The 17,806-nt window shown below is 67.2% G+C and overlaps 3 protein-coding genes across 4 annotated transcripts; 1 reads left to right on the top strand and 2 right to left on the bottom strand.

Annotated features, from left to right (window-relative positions):
• The first annotated feature begins 210 nt into the window (after nucleotides 1-210).
• Nucleotides 211-4,394, top strand: ECM1 (extracellular matrix protein 1). Its single transcript, XM_080570100.1, is given in 8 exon segments — nucleotides 211-361; nucleotides 1,276-1,344; nucleotides 1,825-2,165; nucleotides 2,283-2,636; nucleotides 3,295-3,515; nucleotides 3,991-4,078; nucleotides 4,194-4,253; nucleotides 4,255-4,394. Coding segments are annotated over 8 exon segments (1,281 nt in total). The 5' UTR covers nucleotides 211-315; the 3' UTR covers nucleotides 4,357-4,394.
• Nucleotides 4,395-7,186: 2,792 nt separating this feature from the next.
• MCL1 (MCL1 apoptosis regulator, BCL2 family member) lies at nucleotides 7,187-11,972 on the bottom strand. The gene is given in 4 exon segments (XM_080570101.1): nucleotides 7,187-8,714; nucleotides 9,091-9,338; nucleotides 11,421-11,904; nucleotides 11,907-11,972. Coding segments are annotated over 4 exon segments (900 nt in total). The 5' UTR covers nucleotides 11,958-11,972; the 3' UTR covers nucleotides 7,187-8,597.
• A 2,781-nt stretch (nucleotides 11,973-14,753) lies between these two features.
• Nucleotides 14,754-17,629, bottom strand: ENSA (endosulfine alpha). Of its 2 annotated transcripts, XM_080570176.1 has the most exons (4): nucleotides 17,453-17,629; nucleotides 16,608-16,733; nucleotides 15,656-15,839; nucleotides 14,754-15,566 (listed from the first exon to the last, which is right to left on the bottom strand). In XM_080570176.1, the coding sequence occupies exons 1-3, from the start codon at nucleotides 17,507-17,509 to the stop codon at nucleotides 15,669-15,671; spliced, it is 354 nt and encodes a 117-aa protein (XP_080426302.1). In that variant the 5' UTR covers nucleotides 17,510-17,629; the 3' UTR covers nucleotides 14,754-15,566; nucleotides 15,656-15,668. The 2 variants fall into 2 exon arrangements, with proteins under 2 accessions (XP_080426302.1, XP_080426301.1); XM_080570175.1 differs by having other exon boundaries at nucleotides 14,754-15,839; nucleotides 17,453-17,628.
• Between the last annotated feature and the right edge of the window lie 177 nt (nucleotides 17,630-17,806).

The raw sequence follows: 17,806 nt of genomic DNA on the forward strand, positions 1-17,806 counted from the left end.
GACTGGGGGGGGGGGCACCGCGCTGTCCCCCAGTGCCACCAGTGCCACCAGTAAGTACCGGCTGGGCCGGTTGTGCCGGTGGCCCCCGGGGCCCGCGGGTTGACCCCACAAGGCCGCAGCCGGGCCCTGCCCAGGGGTGCAGGATGAGGCCGGGCACCCACAGCCCCCCGGGGGGGGGGTGGAATGGGGGGGGCCCCCCCCCGGGCCCCCGCCGCGACGTCAGGGCCGTGACTCAGCCCGCGGGATGAGGCCCCGCGCCGCCCCGGCCCTACATAAGGCGGAGGAGCCGTCGGCGGCCCCACAGCGCCCGACGCCATGGCCGCCCTCGGCCTCCACTTCCTCCTCCTCCTCGGCACCGCCGGTGAGTCCTGCGGCCACCGGGGCGGGGGGGACCCTCGCGGTCACCGGGGGGGGGAGGGCTCCCTCCTCGTGCCCGGGTCCCCTCCCGGTACCTGGGGCACTGCTGGGCCACCTGGGACCCTTCGCTGGCCACCTGGGTCCCCTCCCAGCCTCCTGGTGTCCCCTCCAGGCCACCTGGGTCCCCTCCCCAGCCACTTTCTGTCCCCTGTTTGGCCACCCCCGGTCCCTTCCCTGCCTCCTTGTGACCCCTCCTGGCCACCCAGGTCCGCACTTGGCCACCTGGGACCCTTCCCTGGCCACCTGGGTCCCCTCCTGGCCACCTGGGTCCCTTCCCCAGCCACTTTGTAGCCCCTTCCCAGCCACTTTCTGTCCCCTGTTTGGCCACCCCCGGTCCCCTCCCAGCCTCCTTGTGTCCCCTCCTGGCCACCCAGGTCCCTGCTTGGCCACCTGAGGCCCCTCCCTGGCCACCTGGGGCCCCTCCCTGGCCACCTGGGTCCCCTCCCTGGCCACCTGGGTCCCCTCCCCAGCCACTTTGTGGCCCCTTCCCAGCCACTTTCTGTCCCCTGTTTGGCCACCCCCGGTCCCCTCCCTGCCTCCTTGTGTCCCCTCCTGGCCACCCAGGTCCGCACTTGGCCACCTGAGGCCCCTCCCTGGCCACCTGGGGCCCCTTGTAGCCGACTTCGGGTCCCCTCCCCAGCCCCTCTGTGTCCCTGCGCGGCCGCCCAGGTCCCCTCCCTGGTTTTAGGGTCACTTCCCCTTTTCCTACCCCAGTCCCCAGGACCTCGGGGAGCGGCTCCTGCTTGCCCCCGCCCTACCCCCAGCTGTGGGATGAGGGGGGGGGGTGAGTTTGTGGGGTCTCTGCTGGAGGGGGGGACGGGACGAGGGCTGTGCTCACTGTCCCCGTGTCCCCAAAAGTGGCCGTGAAGCCCCGCCACCCTGTGGCACAGGAGCAGCTGAACCACCAGCCCTATGACATCCAGCAGGGTGAGAGCGGGGACGGGGGCACTGGGGGGGGGGGCAGACATGGGGACACCCACCAAGGGGTGGGGATGGGGTCAGGAGTGGGAAGGAGACACGGGGATGGGGGACACAGGAGGGGTTCCCAGCGATGGGGACATGGTTGGGGGGGGGGGGGGGGGACGTGGGGACAGGGGGAGGGCACAGGGATTGGAGGAGACGGAGGGGACAAGGGGACAGCTGGGGATGGGGACAGGAGGGGACAGGAGGGGGCAGGATGACATGGGGCCAAGGATGCAGGGAGCACGCAGGGCCAGGGAAAAAAATGGGCGGGGGGGGGGGGGCATCTGGGAACACAGGGACACCCAGGACCGGGATTGGGGGGGGGGGTGTCACCCCCTTAGCACCGTGCCCCTCCATTTTGGGGAGGGCGATGTGTGTGCGCAGCAGGGCCACATGCCTACGCCCCCCACCCCCCACCCCGTACCCCCACCCCCGTCCCCACAGTGATGCAGGAGGAGCAGGACATCGAGCTGCCCCGCAACGTCGTGGAGGCGGCCAAGAACCCCCCTCGGCCCCGGGCGCCTTCGTCCCCGGACTCCCCCGACGCCATCGACGCCTCCTCGTGGGGCAGCACCCTGGAGGGCTTCCCCCCGGCCTGGCCCCTGCCCGACGCCTTGGACCGCTACTGCCGCAGCCCCACGCTGATGCCCCGAGCCCCCCGGCCCTCGCTGCCCCCCGCCGCCTTCGCCCACCTCCGCAGGCAGGTGGACGCGCTCGACGCCTTCTGGCCTCGCCTCGACGGCTGCTGCCGCCGCCAGTCCCCGCTGCCCTGCGCCCGCCGCGCCGTGAGTCCGCCCCCCCCATCCCCCCCAAAAAACCCTCCTTGTCCCTACACAGCTCGGGGTGGGGACACGCAGCCTGACCCCGTCCCCTTTGTCCCCTGTCCCCCCCCCCCATGGCAGTGGACCGATGTCCTGGACGCCTTCTGCGATGACGAGTTCGGGGTGAAGACGCGCCAGTTCCACTGCTGCCGCCGGCACGGGGCCGCGCGGCGCCGCTGCTTCACCGACGCCACCGCCGCGGCCACCACCGTCACCACCCAGCTCGCCGAGGTGACCGTGTGGGACGTCTCCAGCGAGCCGTCCTTCCCCCCCGGCGAGCCCACGGCCGCCAACATGGACAACATCTGCCGCCTGCTGGGGCTGCGGCCCGGCCCCCGCGGCCTCCCCGGGCCCCGCGCGCGCTTCCACACCCGCCTGGAGCGCGACTTCGGCCGCTGCTGCCACAACGCCAGCCTCGAGTGCGCCCGCGCCGCCGTGAGTGTCGGGGGACGGGGGCGCGGGGCTCCTGGGGAGCGACGTGGGTGCCCTAGGGGGGTGGCATGGGTGTCCTAGGGGGGTGACATGGGTGCCCTAGGGGGGGTGTCATGGTGCTCTAGGGGGTGTCATGGGTGTCCCAAGGGGGTGTCATTGGTGTCCCAAGGGGGTGTCATGGGTGTCCTAGGGAGTGACGTGGGTGTCCCCAGGGGTGGCACAGCTGTCTTGGGGGGTAGCACAGGTGTCCTGGGGGGGGCGGGGGGTTAACACGGGTGTCCCAAGGGGTGTCCCAAGTGTCCTGGGGAGGTGGCCCAGGTGTCCCAAGGGGGTGACACACGTGTCTTGGGGTGGCATCAAAGGCCGGGGGGGGGGCACAGATGTCCCGGGGGGGGTGCCACAGCTGTCTTGGGAGTGTCACGGGTGTCCCAAGGGGTGGCACTGGTGTCCCGGGGGGGTGACACTGGTGTTCCGGGAGGTGACACTGGTGTCTTGATGGTGTTGGGGCGGGGGTGGGGGGGTGATGTGATGTCCTGAGGGGGCTCCGGGTGTCCCAGGAGGGTCCTGGGGTATCTGGGGACGGGGACACGGAGGGCAGGGGGGGGGTGTTTGTGGTTGGGGTGGGGACGGCCGAGGACGCAACCCCTCCATGGCCCCGCAGTGGCAGAAGGGCCTGGATCGCTACTGCCGGGAGGAGGGGGGGGTGAAGACGGGCCAGCACCGCTGCTGCCAGCGGGGAGGGGGCCGCGCCCGCAGCCGCTGCTTCGCCGCCGCCGCCCCCCACCCTGCCTACGACCGCGAGCTGCACAACGTCAGCCTGGCCCGGCTGGGCCCCGCCATGCTCCGCACCCTCTGCGGCCCCATGCGGCTCCTCAGCAAGAAGTGGGTGATGGGGGGGGGGCACCCCATAACCCCGGGACCCCCTCCGACATCTCCCTGACCCTCCCCATAGCCCCGGGACCCCCTCCCCATAGCCCTGGGACCCCCTCCCCATAGCCCTGGGACCCCCTCCCCATAGCCCTGGGACCCCCTCCTCATCTCTCTGTCCCCCTCCCCTAAATATCCCTGGGTCACCCCCCCCCCCCCCCATTTCCTCAGCCCCCCCCAAACCTCCCAGTGACCCCCCACCCCCATTTCCCTGCCTTCCCATTGCCCTCAGGACCCTCCCATGACCCCCCCCCCCCCCCCCAACCCCCCATTCCCCATCCACTGGATGGACACCGGGGGGTGGGGGGGGGGCCGGACACGGGACACGGGAGCCCCCCCAGTCACTGGATGGGCACCGGGGGACGGACGGACGGACGGACACGGGACACGGGAGCCCCCCCAGTCACTGACCCGTGCCCCCCCCCGCCAGGCGGCCGGTACCGGAGCTGCTGGAGGCTGTGACCTCCGCGTGCTGCGCGCTGCCCCCCGAGGAGCAAAGCCCCTGTGCTGAGGAACAGGTGAGTATATTGGGGGGGGGGGGGGGGGGGGGAATATTCATGGTGTTAACCCCCCCCCCCCATGCCTTGATGACCGTCCCCCTAATTAATCAACCAATTAATTATTTCCCCGCAGCTTTCCCAAAGCATCGACGACGTCTGCACCTCCTGGCGGGACCCCCGGGCCTGCTGCTCGCGGGGGGGGCCCCGAGCGGCACCGCTGCTTCGCCGAGCGCTACCTGGGGGGGGTCCCGCTGGCCGCCGCCGTGCCCCCCCCGGCCCCCGGCCGCCCCCAGTAGGGCCGCCAGGCAATAAAGGACGCGAGGCCTCAACCTGCTCCCGGGGGCAGTCGTGGGTTTTTTTGGGGGGGGACGGCGTGGCTGTTGGATTTGGGGGGGGGGATTTGGAGGGTTTTTGGGGTGGGGGGGGGGTGTTTTGGGGTGTTTTGGGGTGTTTTGGGGTGTGCCGGGCGTCTGCGTGTTTGTGGGGTGTCGCACCGGGGCTGGGTCCCGGCCTGTTTGTGGAGCGGGGTGCGCCCAGGCCCGCACCCACGCGTGTCCGGGGCGGGCCCGTGGGGCCCCCTCACGGCGCCGCCGACCCCAACTGGACCCCTCCCAGTCCTCCCAGTATCTCCAGTGCCGTCCTCCCAGTAGCCCCAGTATCTCTCCCAACCCCATCCCATGTGCATCGAGATCTCGGGGGGGGGGGGGGGGGCGGGGGTGAGCGGCCCCAATCCCACGGCTGCACCCATCCATTTACCCCCCCCCCCATTTCCCCCCTATTTTACACCCCCCCCATTTTACACCCCCCCATTTTACCCCCCCTTCACACCCCACCCCCTTTCTGCCCTCCCCAGCCTCAGTTCAGCGCCCCCCCCCCCCCCCCCGAAGGGTGCGTGGGGTTTGGGGGGGATTTGGGGGATTTTGGGGGGGTTTGGGGGGGTTTAGGGGGATTTGAGGAGTTTTGGGGTGGGTTTTGGGGGGGGGGGGGGTTGAGAGCACTTTGGGTAGTTTCAGCCCCCCCAGGGCCAAAATCTGGCTTTGCAGAACACTGGAAAAGGCGTTCTGGGGCACCAGTGTTCCCAGTGCTCCCAGTGACCTACCAACCCCCCCCTCCAGTGCCCCCCAGTGCCCTGCAGCCCCTCCCAGTGCTCCCAGTAGGCTGCCTGGAGCACAGCACCCTCTGCTGGAGGGAGCTGGGGGGTTGTCAGGGGGCGATCCTGCAGCCCCCCCATTGTGGCCCGTGTGTCCCAGTATGGGACACCAGTAAGGGACATCAGTACGGGTCACCAGTATGGGACACCAGTAAGGGACACCAGTATGGGTCACCAGTACGGGACACCAGTACGGGATACCAGTACGGGACACCAGTACAGGACATCAGTACGGGACATGGGACACCAGTAAGGGACACCAGTACAGGATACCAGTACGGGACACCAGTATGGGACACCAGTATGGGACACCAGTAAGGGACACCAGTACGGGACACCAGTATGGGACAGCAGTACAGGACACCAGTACGGGACACCAGTATGGGTCACCAGTATGGGACACCAGTATGGGACACCAGTAAGGGACACCAGTACGGGACACCAGTACGGGATACCAGTACGGGACACCAGTACAGGACATCAGTACGGGACATGGGACACCAGTAAGGGACACCAGTACGGGATACCAGTACGGGATACCAATACGGGACACCAGTACGGGTCACCAGTATGGGACACCAGTAAGGGACACCAGTACGGGACACCAGTACGGGACACCAGTACGGGACACCAGTATGGGACACCAGTACGGGACACCAGTACGGGTCACCAGTATGGGACACCAGTACGGGACACCAGTAAGGGACACCAGTACGAGACACCAGTACGGGACACCAGTATGGGACACCAGTACGGGACACCAGTATGGGTCACCAGTACGGGACACCAGTATGGGACACCAGTACGGGACACCAGTACAGGACATGGGACACCAGTACAGGACGTGGGGCACCAGCTGGGCACCCCAGTACGGACACGGGTTCCCCGAGATGGGGAAGGGGCCGTGCTTCCCCCCGCCCCCCCCGCCCCCCCCGCCAGGAGCTGCAGGGCCCCGCCCCCCGACGCCCCCCGTCACGTGACCCCTCCCCACGGGGCCCCGCGGTCTCGCGCGGGTTGGGGTTGGGGGGGGAAGGGCGGCGGCGCCACGCGGGGGACTGGGGGGGGGGGATGGGCGCGGGTTCCTGGAAGCGGTCACGTGAGCGCGCGCCATTGGCTGGCGCTGTTGCTGGGCGGGGCCGGGGCAGAAATAGCAAAGGCGGGAGGGAGGGGGGCATGGCCACGCCCCTTCCCGGAAGTGCCGCGTCTCCATGGCAACGGGGGGGAGGCCGCGGCCTAGCGGGGCCCGCACCGGGCCCGGAGCCCGCACACGGCCGGGCCCCGCCGCCCCCCCGCCCCCCCGGGGCCTTCCCCGCGCCAACCGGGACCCGCGAGCGGCTCCCGGGGCCTCAGGGCCCAGCTCCCGCGAGCGGCTCCCGGGGCCTCAGGGCCCTCCCCGCCCGCTCCCCTCCCCCCCCCGCTACTTCCGCGGGCGTTCGCGGAACGCGGCCCCGCTTCTCCGAAAAGCCGCGGGGCAGGGGAAGCTCCGCTCCCCCCCCTCGGCTTCCAGGAAGGGAAGCAGGGGGCCGAGCCCCCCCTCCCCCCTGGCCCCAAAAGCCTGGCTGCAGCCACAGGGCCCCGCTGCAGGGTTTCCCCCCAGCCCCCATCTTCCTCCTCCTCCTCCTCCCCTGGCTTCTCAGGAATTGAAACCGAGGTGGCAGCGGCCGCTGCTGTGCCCCCAGGCCAAGTCCAACGTGGCCAGAGCCGGGCGGGGGCAGCTCCTCCACCACCCCAGCAGCTCTCAGAGGCTGGCAGCAGCCGCTCATGGACTTCCCCCACCTCCGAGGAACTTCCCGGCCGTGGAGGGCCCCAAAAAGCAAAGGCAGGGCCCTGCAAGGTGGTTTTCTGTCAAGCACGGGGCTGCAGGGGATCCCCAGGGCAGCATCCGCACTCCCTTACACCAGAGGAGCGCTGAAGGCCCTGCTCTGCTCGCACGACCCCCTCTCAGCCCAGGAAACGGCAAGTTCCATGCCAGGGGATTGAAGTGAAGACATTTATTGACCAAACTAAGTGCTTGCTCAGCACACAAGCAGGCCTGGCAACCGCTGCCCTCCAGCTCCCCGCTCACGTTTCCGTGGGGCATCGCTCAGGCTGCAGGTCAAGCACCGTGGGCACCTTCTCTCCCCTCTCGCTGCTCAGGACCCCGTTTCTGCGGGGCTGAGCTGCCCCAGGACCCGACCGATCCACGGTCGGAGCAGGCGGGGCTGGCGCTGGCGGAGGCGCCGAGTTTTGGATTCTGCTGCAGAACACTTACATTCAAATACCAGCTTCGTTTGACTCGCTGCTTACGGGATCAAAATTAGAGGGGAGAGAAGGAAGTAACTGATACCAACTTCCCCAGTTCCCCATCTACTAGAAGAGCTAGAAAAACCAAAAAAAAAAAAAAAACAGGAACACCAACTGTTGCCAGCAAGCTGTGGGCACAACGCGAGTCCCCCAGGCCCCCGGCTCCCTGCTGCGCTCCCTGGCAATTTGGCTCGAGTGCATCTGTGAAGGGCTCGCTCGGAGTCGAGGCCGAAGGCTTCGCCACAACCACGCTACTTCACGGGGGGATGAAGTACAGCGCGCCCATAAGCAGCTCCGTCACGCTCAGCCCCCCTGCCTTTGCATTGTTAGCTCTGTAAAAAAATGTACATATTCTACAGCTTGGAAGTATTTACAGGTTCTTTACAGCGTTCTCCGGCCCGTGGTTCGTTTTTTTTGTTTTGTTTTGTTTTAAATACCCACAAGTGCACTCCCTATTTTTAAACTGCCTGTGCGGCGAGTCGCGGCAGCGCAGCGAGAGCAGTCAGACAGGCCAGCCCGGCCGGGCTGCAGCTGCCTGCGGTTACCGCGCCGCGCCGGCCCCGCTCTGCCCGCCTGGCTGCTCTCTGCCACCTGGTTACAGCCCCCGGGGGCAGCGCGGGCACCCCGGGCTCCGCTCCTCCGGGAGACGGCGACGGGGCTCGCACCACGCCCGGCACTCAAAGCTCCGACGGAGGAGCTGCTCTTGCACCAGAAACGCCAGCTCTGAAGCGTCTGCTCCGCACGCAGCCGCCATGCGAAGCCCGGGAGGGCTTCAGTCCACACAGGAGCCGCCGGCTTCCCTCCGGGGTAAAACCGAAGCTGTCCCGCTCGGGCTTTCTGTCCTCACGCTCTCAAACGAAGCAGATCATCAACCAACTCTTCCACTTGCCGCTCCCAAAGCGATAATCCTCGTTGGTACCCTCGATCTGAGTGGAACACGCCTCCCTTCGTAGGCAAGGATCGCTCAGGGGATGCCAAGGTATTCTTCTTCTAGGGTCACTCGAGTCTGGCTTCATAAATACGCGCAGGAGGAAGTGACCGGCTCGCCAGCTCCAAGCAGAGCCGGGCCACCCAGAGTTCCGCACCTCTGCAGCGTGCCGGGGCTCACCGGATCATGTAGGCCAAGCTCGCTCCCAGTCCTGCCACCCCCGCGAACGCCATCAGCACGTTCCTGATGCTGCCTTCTAGGTCTTCCACTCGGAAGAAGTCGACGAAGCCCTCCTAAGGGGGAAAAGAAGGGACGGTCACCTCCCTGCCGGCACCCCCCCTCCAGGGAACGGCCCTCCCGGAGCAAGGCCAGGAGCCAGCACGGCCGCGGGCAAGCTCGGGGCACCCCGTGTGGCTTCACTTTGGGGACGCCACCGCCTCCTCCCGGGGCAGGGCGTGCTTTGGGGTCAGGGCTGCCACGAGGCAACTAGGGAAAAAGGCGCCGCTGCCGCCCCGGCGCTCTGGCTAGGTGTCTCCGCGGCGGTTTTAACTGGAATAGTGACTCATCTCGTGTTCCGCTGACACATGTGGCTGTCACCCAGCGGGTGACGGAAAGAGGAAAAGCTCGAATTGTTCCAAAAAAGGCTCGCGAGGACAGGCAGTGACTCACCCAGCCTCCCTGGCTCAGCAGCCACTCGCGCTTGGACGAGACGAGCGCGTCCGTGATGATCCTGGCCAAGGAGCCGATGCACTTCTCCTGCTTTATGCTCTTCAGGTGCTTGGCGACAAAGGCACCGAAGGAGATGAGCGTGACGACTCGCCCCCAGTTCGTCACTCCGTCGCTGAAGACGTGGGCCGCCACCTCGCCCACCGACTGCAGGTCTTCCTCCTTCTTGATTTCTAGCTTGCGAAGCATTCCTGCAAGAGACGCTGGCTCAGAGACAGGCGCACGGAGCAAAACCCCAGGCAAAAATAAATAAGTAAATAAATTCCAACTCTTCCCCCCCTGCCTCGTGGGGGTTCTGGGGGGGCCCCGGTGAGCCGCCGCCCCCCGAGGCTTGGCACCAGCCCTGCCCCTTCACCGCGGCGCGAAGGTGGGTGCAGCGACTGGAACAACAAAAATTCCCCGGCATGACCTGCGGTGCCCCCCCCCCCCGTGAATAAGCAAACAAGCCCTTGCGAAACCGAAAGGCACCGCTTGTTATTGCTCAAACCAACAGGAAGCCTTCCTGGAGCCAGTTCCTTTTCTGCACGCACGAAGGACGAAGGTAACGTCCCTCCAGGAGCCTCGGCGGCCAGCTCCCCTGTGACCCACGCGCCCCTCCTGAGCGTCGTTTCCTTGCCAGCACCCCGTGAAATTCGGCCGGGGCAGTTAAACCCCAAATCCTGCCCACCGGGGCGGTGAGGGAAGGGCGGGGGACACAGCTCGAAACCCTTTGCATTTTTTAAAAAGCTGCAACATCCTGCTGCGGGAGGGGGCGGCGTCTCGCCGCAGGCTGGCTCAGGAGGCAGCGAGGGCATCGCCCTCCTGGGCCGTGCTCAGCACCAGCAGCTCAGCACCAGCAGGAGCCCAGCCCCAGCTGGTGCTGGCGCCGGGGACTCGCTTCTGAGTTGCCTGAAACCAGCCCAAAACGGCCAAATCTCACCGGGCCCCAGGGACTTGCGTGAAACTGACCCCAAACGCTTGGTTCCTGCGGGTCTTGAAAAAAAAAACCTCACTGAGTTCTGCGAAACCAGCCCAAAATGGTCGGTTCCTCCCCGCCCCCAAGGGCTCGCTTCCGACTTACACCGAAGTGACCCAAAAGGGGCAGTTCTCAGCAGGCCCCCGAGGACTCGCCTCCGAGTTCCATGGAACTGACCCAAAATGGTCAATTCTCACCCGTCTCCGAGGACTCGCCTCCGAGTTACCCAAAAGTGACCCCAAACGGTCAGATCCCGCCGGTCCCCGAGGATTTACCCCAAACGCTTGGTCCTCTCTGCTCTTAAAAAGTCGCACTTCTGAGTTACACGAAACCAGCCCAAAATGGTCGGTTCTTCCCCATCCGAGGGCTCGCTTCCGAGTTACACAAAAGTGACCCAAAATGGGCAGCCCCGAAGGGTCTCCAAGAACCCACACCCGAGTTACACGAGACCTGCCCCAAAATGGTCAATTCTCCCCGGTCCCCAAGGACTCGCCTCCGAATTCCGCAAAACCAGCCCAAAATAACCCGATCTCCTCAGTCCCCAAGGACTTCTGAGTTAAGCAAAACCAGCCCCACGGGGTCAGTTCTTTCCGGTCCCCAAAGGGCTCGCTTCAAAAATCCGCAAAACCGACCCAAAAAGACCCGTTCTCACCGCTCCCCCCCTTCCCCCAACAACTCGCCTCCAAATTCCAAGAAACCAGCCCAAAATTTCTCCCACTTCTCGCCGCTCCCCGAAAACTCGCGGCCGAGTTCCGGGAAGCCTCTCCGAAATTTCCAGCTCTCCCCCAGAAACTCGCTCCCGAATTCCAGGAAAACCACCCCAAAAAAATCGCTCCCCCCGAGGACAGGGGGGTGACCGAAAACCGGCCCTGGCCCCGCCGCCACCTGCTCGCCCGGGGCCACCGGGGCCGGGCGGTTTTGGGGCTATTTCGGGGAGGGGGGGGGTGGGATTTCTGGGGGTGGATCCCGGTAAAACCACCGGGCTCGGGGCCAAGAGCCCGGGCGGGCCCCGTTTAATCGGTAACCGGGTTATCAGCACGGCGCAGCCACGGCGAGGGTTTTTTTTTTGTTGTTGTTTCCCCCCCCCCTTCGGGCAAAGTTCGGGTTCGTTTTTGGCCACCGGCTGCCGCCTTTAACCCGCTCGGCTCCGGTGGGACGAGCTCCCAGCCCCCGGTAGAGCCCCGGTGGGCCCCGGTAACCCCCCGTTAAGGCCCGTTAAGGCCCGGTAACCCCCCGTTAAGGCCCGGTAACCCCCCGCTAAGGCCCATTAAGGCCCGGTAACCCCCCGTTAAGGCCCCGTTAAGGCCCGGTAACTCACCTTGGAAGGCCAGCTCGTGTTTCTCCAGGACTCCGTCCCCGACCCTCCGCAGCGTTTCCAGCGCTTTCTCCATCACGCCGTCCCCCGCCCCCCCGGGCCTCCCCAAAAGACCCGGCAAAAACTTTTTCGAGCCCGTTTCCGTTTCCCCCGCCGCCTCCCGGAGGTACCGGAGGATGAGCTCTAACGAGTCCTGCCTCAGCTCGTCGGCGGGCAGCTCCGGGGGGGTCCCGGGCATCGAGTCCCCCCCGGGTCCCCTCTCGGTTTCGGGTTCGCAACCGTCCAGCTCCTCCTCGGGGCTCCACAACGGCGGCGAGCGGGGGGCGGCGGGACCGAAGAGCGAGCGGGGGGAGGCCCCGGGGCCGAAAAGGAGCGAGCAGGGGGCACCGGGCACCGGCGCCGGGGCGGCGGGGCCGGGGGGGGAAGGGGACGGCGGGGCCGGGTCCCCCCCCCCCGGGCGAGGCCGGGCCGCCGGGCCCCCCCCCCCCCGCCGCAGTAGAGGTTGAAGCCGATGAGGGCGTTGCGCTGCAGGGCGAACATGGCGGCGGCGGCGGCGGAGCCCCGGGGCGGCTTCGGGAGCGGGGCCGGGCGGGCGGGCGGCCCTTTATATGGGCGCCGTGACGCCACCGGGAGGGGAGGGGGCGGGGCGGGGCACGGGGCGAGCCGGTTCCGCTTCCGCTTCCGGCTCCGCCTCCCCCCCCCCGGGGCCTGATCCCGACCCCCCCCCCCCCGTCAGTTCCCGGCGTTTATCCCGGGATCCGGCCCCCGCTCCCCGCCACGGCCTCAGCACCGGGAGCCGGGCACCGGGGGAGGGCACCGGGGGAGGGGGGGCACCGGATGCCGCCTTCCCGCCTTCCCCCCCGCCCCGGGAGGTCTGGGCGACCCCAAATCCGCCCCGGGTTGTAGGGAAAGGGACGGGGAAGGAGCCGCGGGGGTGCTGGCGCCGCCGGGCCCGGGCAGGAAAACGCCGCGGCCGTGCCCGTGTCCCCGGGACCCGCACGGCCCCGGTGTCGCCACGGCCCCAATGTCCCACGTCCCCCTGCCTCCATCCGCGGTATCTCCGCATCCCCGGTGCCCCCCCCCCAATCCCCAGTGCCCCCACCCCCAGTGCCCGCACACCCCTGGTGTCCCCACACCCCTGATGTCGCCGTCCCCGGTGCCCCCATGTCCCCATTAACCCCATCCCCGGTGCCCCCACATCCCCAGTGCCCCCATCCCCAGTGCCCGCACGTCCCTGGTGTCCCCACACCCCTGATGTTCCCATCCTCGGTGCCCCCTCACCCCCGTTACCCCCATCCCTGGTGTCTCAATGTCCCTGTCACCCCCATCCCCGGTGCCCCCTTGTCCCCGTTACCCCCATCCACAGTGCCCCACGTCCCCATTATCCCCCATTCCTGGTGCCCCCACGTCCCCAGTGCCCCATCTCCAGTACCCGCACGCCCCTGGTGTCCCCACACCCCTGATATCCCCATCCCTGGTGTCCCCACATCCCCGTTATCCCCCATCCCCAGTGCCCAACGTCCCCATTATCCCCCATCCCTGTTATCCCCACTCCCCTCATGTCCCCATCCCCAGTGCCCCCAGATCCCCATTATCCCCCATCCCCAGTACCCGCACGTCCCTGGTTGTCCCCAAACCCCTGATGTCCCCGTTACCCCCATCCCCGGTGCCCCCTTGTCCCTGTTACCCCCATCCCTGTTATCCCCACTTCCCTCATTTCCCCATCCCCGTTATCCCCCATTCCTGGTGCCCCCCCACCCCCAGTGCCCCCATCCCCAGTACTCACATGCCCCTGGGTGTCCCCACACCCCTGATGTCCCCATCCCCAGTGCCCCCACGTCCCCATTACCCCCATCCCTGTTATCCCCACTTCCCTCGTCCCCATTACCCCCATCCCTGGTACCCCCACATCCCCAGAGCCCCCATCCCCAATACCCGCACGTCCCCGGTGTCCCCACACCCCTGATGTCCCCATCCCCGGTGCCCCACGTCCCCATTACCCCCATGCCCAGTGCCCAATGTTCCCGTTATCCCCCATCCCCGGTGCCCCCCCATCCCCGGTGTCCCCATCCCGGGGCAATCCCAAGCAACTGAGGGGCTTTGGGGCTCAACCCCCCTCCCCTCCGGCCTCATCAGGATTTTGTGCCTAAACAGGGGCAGGACGCTGGAAATGGGGGCCAAAATTCCCCCCCACCCCCCCGCGTCCCCCTTTGGGAGGTGGGGGGGACGTTGCCCCGCAGGAGGGGCCGTGCCCCGCTGCCACCCCGTCCAAAGGGCACGGGGAGGACGCCGGTGAAGGCGATGCCAGCCCCGGCCGCCGCGTCACCGTGACGTGACGAAAGCGGGCCGCCGGGCGCGGGGCCGCTTTCTGGTTCCTTTGGGCAGCGGGGAAAGCCAACAGCCCCCCCCCCACACCCCAAAAAAAAAAGGGCCGCGGAAATCCCTGCCCGACCCCGCCACAGGTGGCCGTGGGTTGGGGGGGGGGGATTTAAAACGCGGGGGAGGAAATCCCGACAGAGCCCCTCAGGCGGGTTTTTCCTCCGCCAGGTTGGGCAGCGAGGACCCCAGGGAGCGGCCGGCATTTTTTGGGGGGGCCCCAAAGCGAAGCCTCCGTCACCATCCCGGGCGTCACCACCCACCGGCGGGGACAGCGGAGGAGGAAGCTGCGGTTAGCCGATGTTGGGGGGGGGGGGGAAAGGGGGAGCGGGGGGCACCAGGAACCCCCCGGCACACGGCCCGGAGCTTGTTTGGAAGGCAGGAGGGGGAAAAATGTCTCTCCCGGTGCCCCCCCCCGGGCTGCTCAGCTGAGAAATGTTGTGGTGCTGGCGCGGCTCGGCACAAGGGGATGGGTCTGGGGGTCCCCAATGGCCCCCAGCACCCTATGGGGGGGTACGGGGGTGCTTCAGACCCCCCCACACAAAGGAAGGGGATGAACAACAGGCAAACGTTGCTCGGCCAACCTGAAGCCCCCCCAGGTTTTCACCCGCCCCCTCCGGCACGCAGCTCAGCTGCCTCAGCCCCTCCTGCCTCAAAGCAACCCCATCGGAGCCCCCCCCCCCAAAAAAAAAGCCCCTGGGCACCCCCACAGGGGTACGTGACCCCGCTCCACGCCGCAGTCGCGTCCTGGAGCTGCTCTTGCTGCTTCTCACCCTCTGTCGTCACGGTCGCTTCCTCCCCCCGCGCTGGGGGAAGTTGCGGTGGCGGAGCTGTGCCCCCCCCGTCCCCACCCCGCACGGGGGCTTTGCATTTTTCCCCTATCTTGCCTCTTTTTTTTTTCCGCCCCCTTATTTTCATTTTAAAACCACGGCGCGCTAGAAAAGAGGAGAGCTGCAGGGGTACAAAATTATATAGATTTTTATATATAGGATTCGTTATCTATTTACAACCCAGCTGGGGCAGGCAGCGGAGCACGAGGCGGCCGCGCAGCCGCGGCCCTGGCCGGGTCGCGCAGGGACCCCGGAGGGGAGCCGAGGACACGGCACGCCCGTCCCCCCTGCCCCGCTCCTTGTCCCCGCGGAGGGCAACGTCCCCGCTCCGCTCCTCGCCTGCCCTGCGGAGCGAAATCCCCTCGCTCGGGGTCTCTCCGAACCGCCCGGCGCCGAACGTGAGCGTTGGGAGCGGCCCCGGCAGGGATGGCGCTCGAAAACGCGCCCCAGGAAAGCCGGACCCCCGCACGCGGCGCCGCCCGCTGCCCCCCTCCCGCGGTTTTCTCCCGTCCCCATGGGAATCCCTAAAGCCGACGGCGTCCGCTCGCCCTCCCCTTGCCTCTGGAAGCAGGGGGGGGACAGGACTCGGGGCGGGTTCAGCGCAGCCCTCGGGGCCCTTCTGCTGACCCCGCACAAAGCCCCTCGACCGCGCGGAGCGGGCGGCGCGCCCCGCAGCCACCGCGCCGCCCTCGCTTTGTTTTTCGAGCCTGAAACAAAAAGGCAAGAGGGGGGAAAAAAATATAAAATAAATCAAAAAAAATCACCTCCGCAAGCAGGGATGGTTCCCAACAGGGTGAAAACGAAGGCAGCAAACCGGCTCGCTAAAAGGAACTGCCCAACCCCATCCGCCAAGCGTGTCCCGGGCTACTGACACCTCTTCTAGGGCCTGGCGTGTGTTTGCCGTAAATACTCATAAGCTACGCGGATTCTGGTGCTCCCGGCCCTACGGTACAGTGACGTTCAATGCGATTAACCGAAAGAAAAAGGAAAACGAGGAGAAAAAAAAACCAAACAAACAAAAAAAAAACCAGCCTGTGAGCGCAGGCTACCCGGCCAGCTTGCTGGTCACAAGCGAGGATTTTCGCTGCGGGAGGTCCTGCGGCGTGGGGATGTGGTCTCCCGTCACCAGGTTCTTGTCGGGCCCCGCGCTCGGCAGCTGCTTGTTCTTCATCTTCGCCTTGGCCATGTTGTAGTCGCCGGAATCGAAGTATTTTTGCTGAAAAAAGGGGGAGGGGGGGGGGACTTGGGTTACTTTGAAGAGGTTCGCGGCACTCGCAGCGGGGGGACGGCCGGGACGCGCGCGTGGGGCCACGAGCGAGGTTCTTTACGGTGCTGCCAGGGGTGGTGCACAAAACCAGACCCCAAGGGGAAAGGCACAGCTGATTTAGTCCATGCCGAGCAGCGAACAGACGGCCCGCTGGCACAAAGGCAGATTTTCGCCCCAGGCAGCACAGCCTGGCCCGCGCCAGGGCTTCTGCTGGCGCCACGCAGGTGGCGGACAGGATCCCGCGGCCGAAACCGAGCAGGGAAAAAAGCCTGCCTCGTGCCAAGCGATTAAGTAACCCTCTTTTTATTTATTTTTTTTTTCTCTCGCTTTAGGAACTGGCACCTAAACCCAACATTCCCAGCGTTTGCGTCGGTGGGAGAGCAGGCGCGGAGGCCGCTCTGGCCGCAGGGAAGGCAGCACCGAGCCAGCCCCAGCGCGGCAGCGAGGGGCCATTGTGCGTTCGGAGCTGGGGAGAAGGGATCCCCTCAGAAGGGATTTGGGTTTCCTGCCCCAGCCTCTGCGAGGAGGAAAGCCGGCAGCAGCAACCCCAGCGGCTACAGCCAGCTCTCGGAGGAGGATTTAATTACTTTTCCAGGGAGCGCGGTGAGAGGTTTTACGCTGAGGTGCGGCTCTCTGACTCGCTGGCGTTCCCCGTGCCCTTTGCACCAGGGCAGAGCCCGGGGAAGGGAGAAGAGGTCGCGGCCGAGCAATAAATACCCCTTTCTGCAGCCTCTTCATCAGGAAGTCGGAGCCTCCAGGCTTCTGGCCCAGGTTGGGGTATTTCGCCTTCAGCTTCGCCTCTTCCGCCCTCTCGGGGATGACGATTTCCTTCTCTTGCGCATCCTGAAAAACGAGAGGGGACTGAAGGTGCTCCAGCCCCGCGGGGAAACAAAACGCGCCCGCGACACCGCAACGGGATCTCCGCTGGGCTTCAAACGCTGCCGACGGCCGCTGGGAGAGCTTCTTCCCCCAAGCAGCGGCTCGGAGGAAGGCTCGGAAGCGGCTCGGAGGAAGGCTCGGAAGCGGCTCGGAGGCTGTTCCGAGCCATTTGTCGTGGCCAGCAGGGCTCGGTGCTGGCAGAGCCAGGTGGGGACCTGGCTCGGCGGCACCGCGGGGATGGGCTCGCGTGCTCTGACCTCGGGGAGCAGCGCCCCACGGGCAGCGCCGGTGCAGGCGGGTCCCCCGGGTAAGCCCAGGGCAGCTCTCACCGCTGCTCGCGGCAACCCCCCGCGGCACGGCACGGCTCGGGCCTTTTCGCCCCGCTGCCCCCTGCGGGGGCCGGGCACGTCCCGGGGGCTGCGGGGCCCAGCCGGGAGCCCTGCGAGGGGCCCCCGGCCCCGCACCCCCACTATCCCACAACCCCCCGCGCTCCCCTCCCCCACAAGCCACCTTTTCCCCACCTCTCCCGGAAGTCCCGCCCCCCAGGCCCGCCCCGCAGCCAATGAGAGGTCGGCGTTACTGAGAAGGAAAGCGGCAGCAAGCAATCAGCCAGCGGGGAGGTGAAGATTGACGCGCTGCCGAGCCAATAGGGAGCCCCGAGGGCTCGCCGCGGGGGTTCCCACCTGTTTTTCCTGCCCGGGTTCCTCCGTGCGGGTGCCGGTGCCGAGCGGGGCGGCCATGGCGGGGAGCGGCGACCCCGGTGGATCCGCGCTGCCTCCGCGCTGCCTCCGCGCCGCCCGGCCCCGCTCTCTGCTCCAAAATGGCCGCTGCCGCCCCCTGCCGCCTCGGCAGTCTGACGGACAGGCGGCCGTCCAATGGGAGCGGGGAGGAGGGCCCGCTGATATCATCGCCAACCAATCAGCGCCCGAGGGGGGCGGGGAGAAGGGCGGGGCTTAGCCGCCCCAGCTGGAGCTGCGGCGGGCCAATGGGAAGTGAGGCAGCGTGAGCGGGGGGGGGGAGCCCCTCAGCTTGATTGA

The sequence above is a fragment of the Anser brachyrhynchus genome (assembly GCF_964034855.1).
Source record: "Anser brachyrhynchus genome assembly, chromosome: 28".
NCBI classification, from domain to species: Eukaryota; Metazoa; Chordata; class Aves; order Anseriformes; family Anatidae; genus Anser; species Anser brachyrhynchus.

Excerpts from the sequence above, each read along its gene's own strand:
- ENSA (XM_080570176.1), bottom strand. The coding sequence starts at position 17,509 with ATGGCCGCCCCGCTCGGCACCGGCACCCGCACGGAGGAACCCGGGCAG. Across the intron at positions 16,734-17,452 it reads AACCCGGGCAGGAAAAACAG|GATGCGCAAGAGAAGGAAAT; the intron begins GTGGGAACCCCC and ends CTCGTTTTTCAG. Across the intron at positions 15,840-16,607 it reads TGAAGAGGCTGCAGAAAGGG|CAAAAATACTTCGATTCCGG; the intron begins GTATTTATTGCT and ends CCCTTTTTTCAG.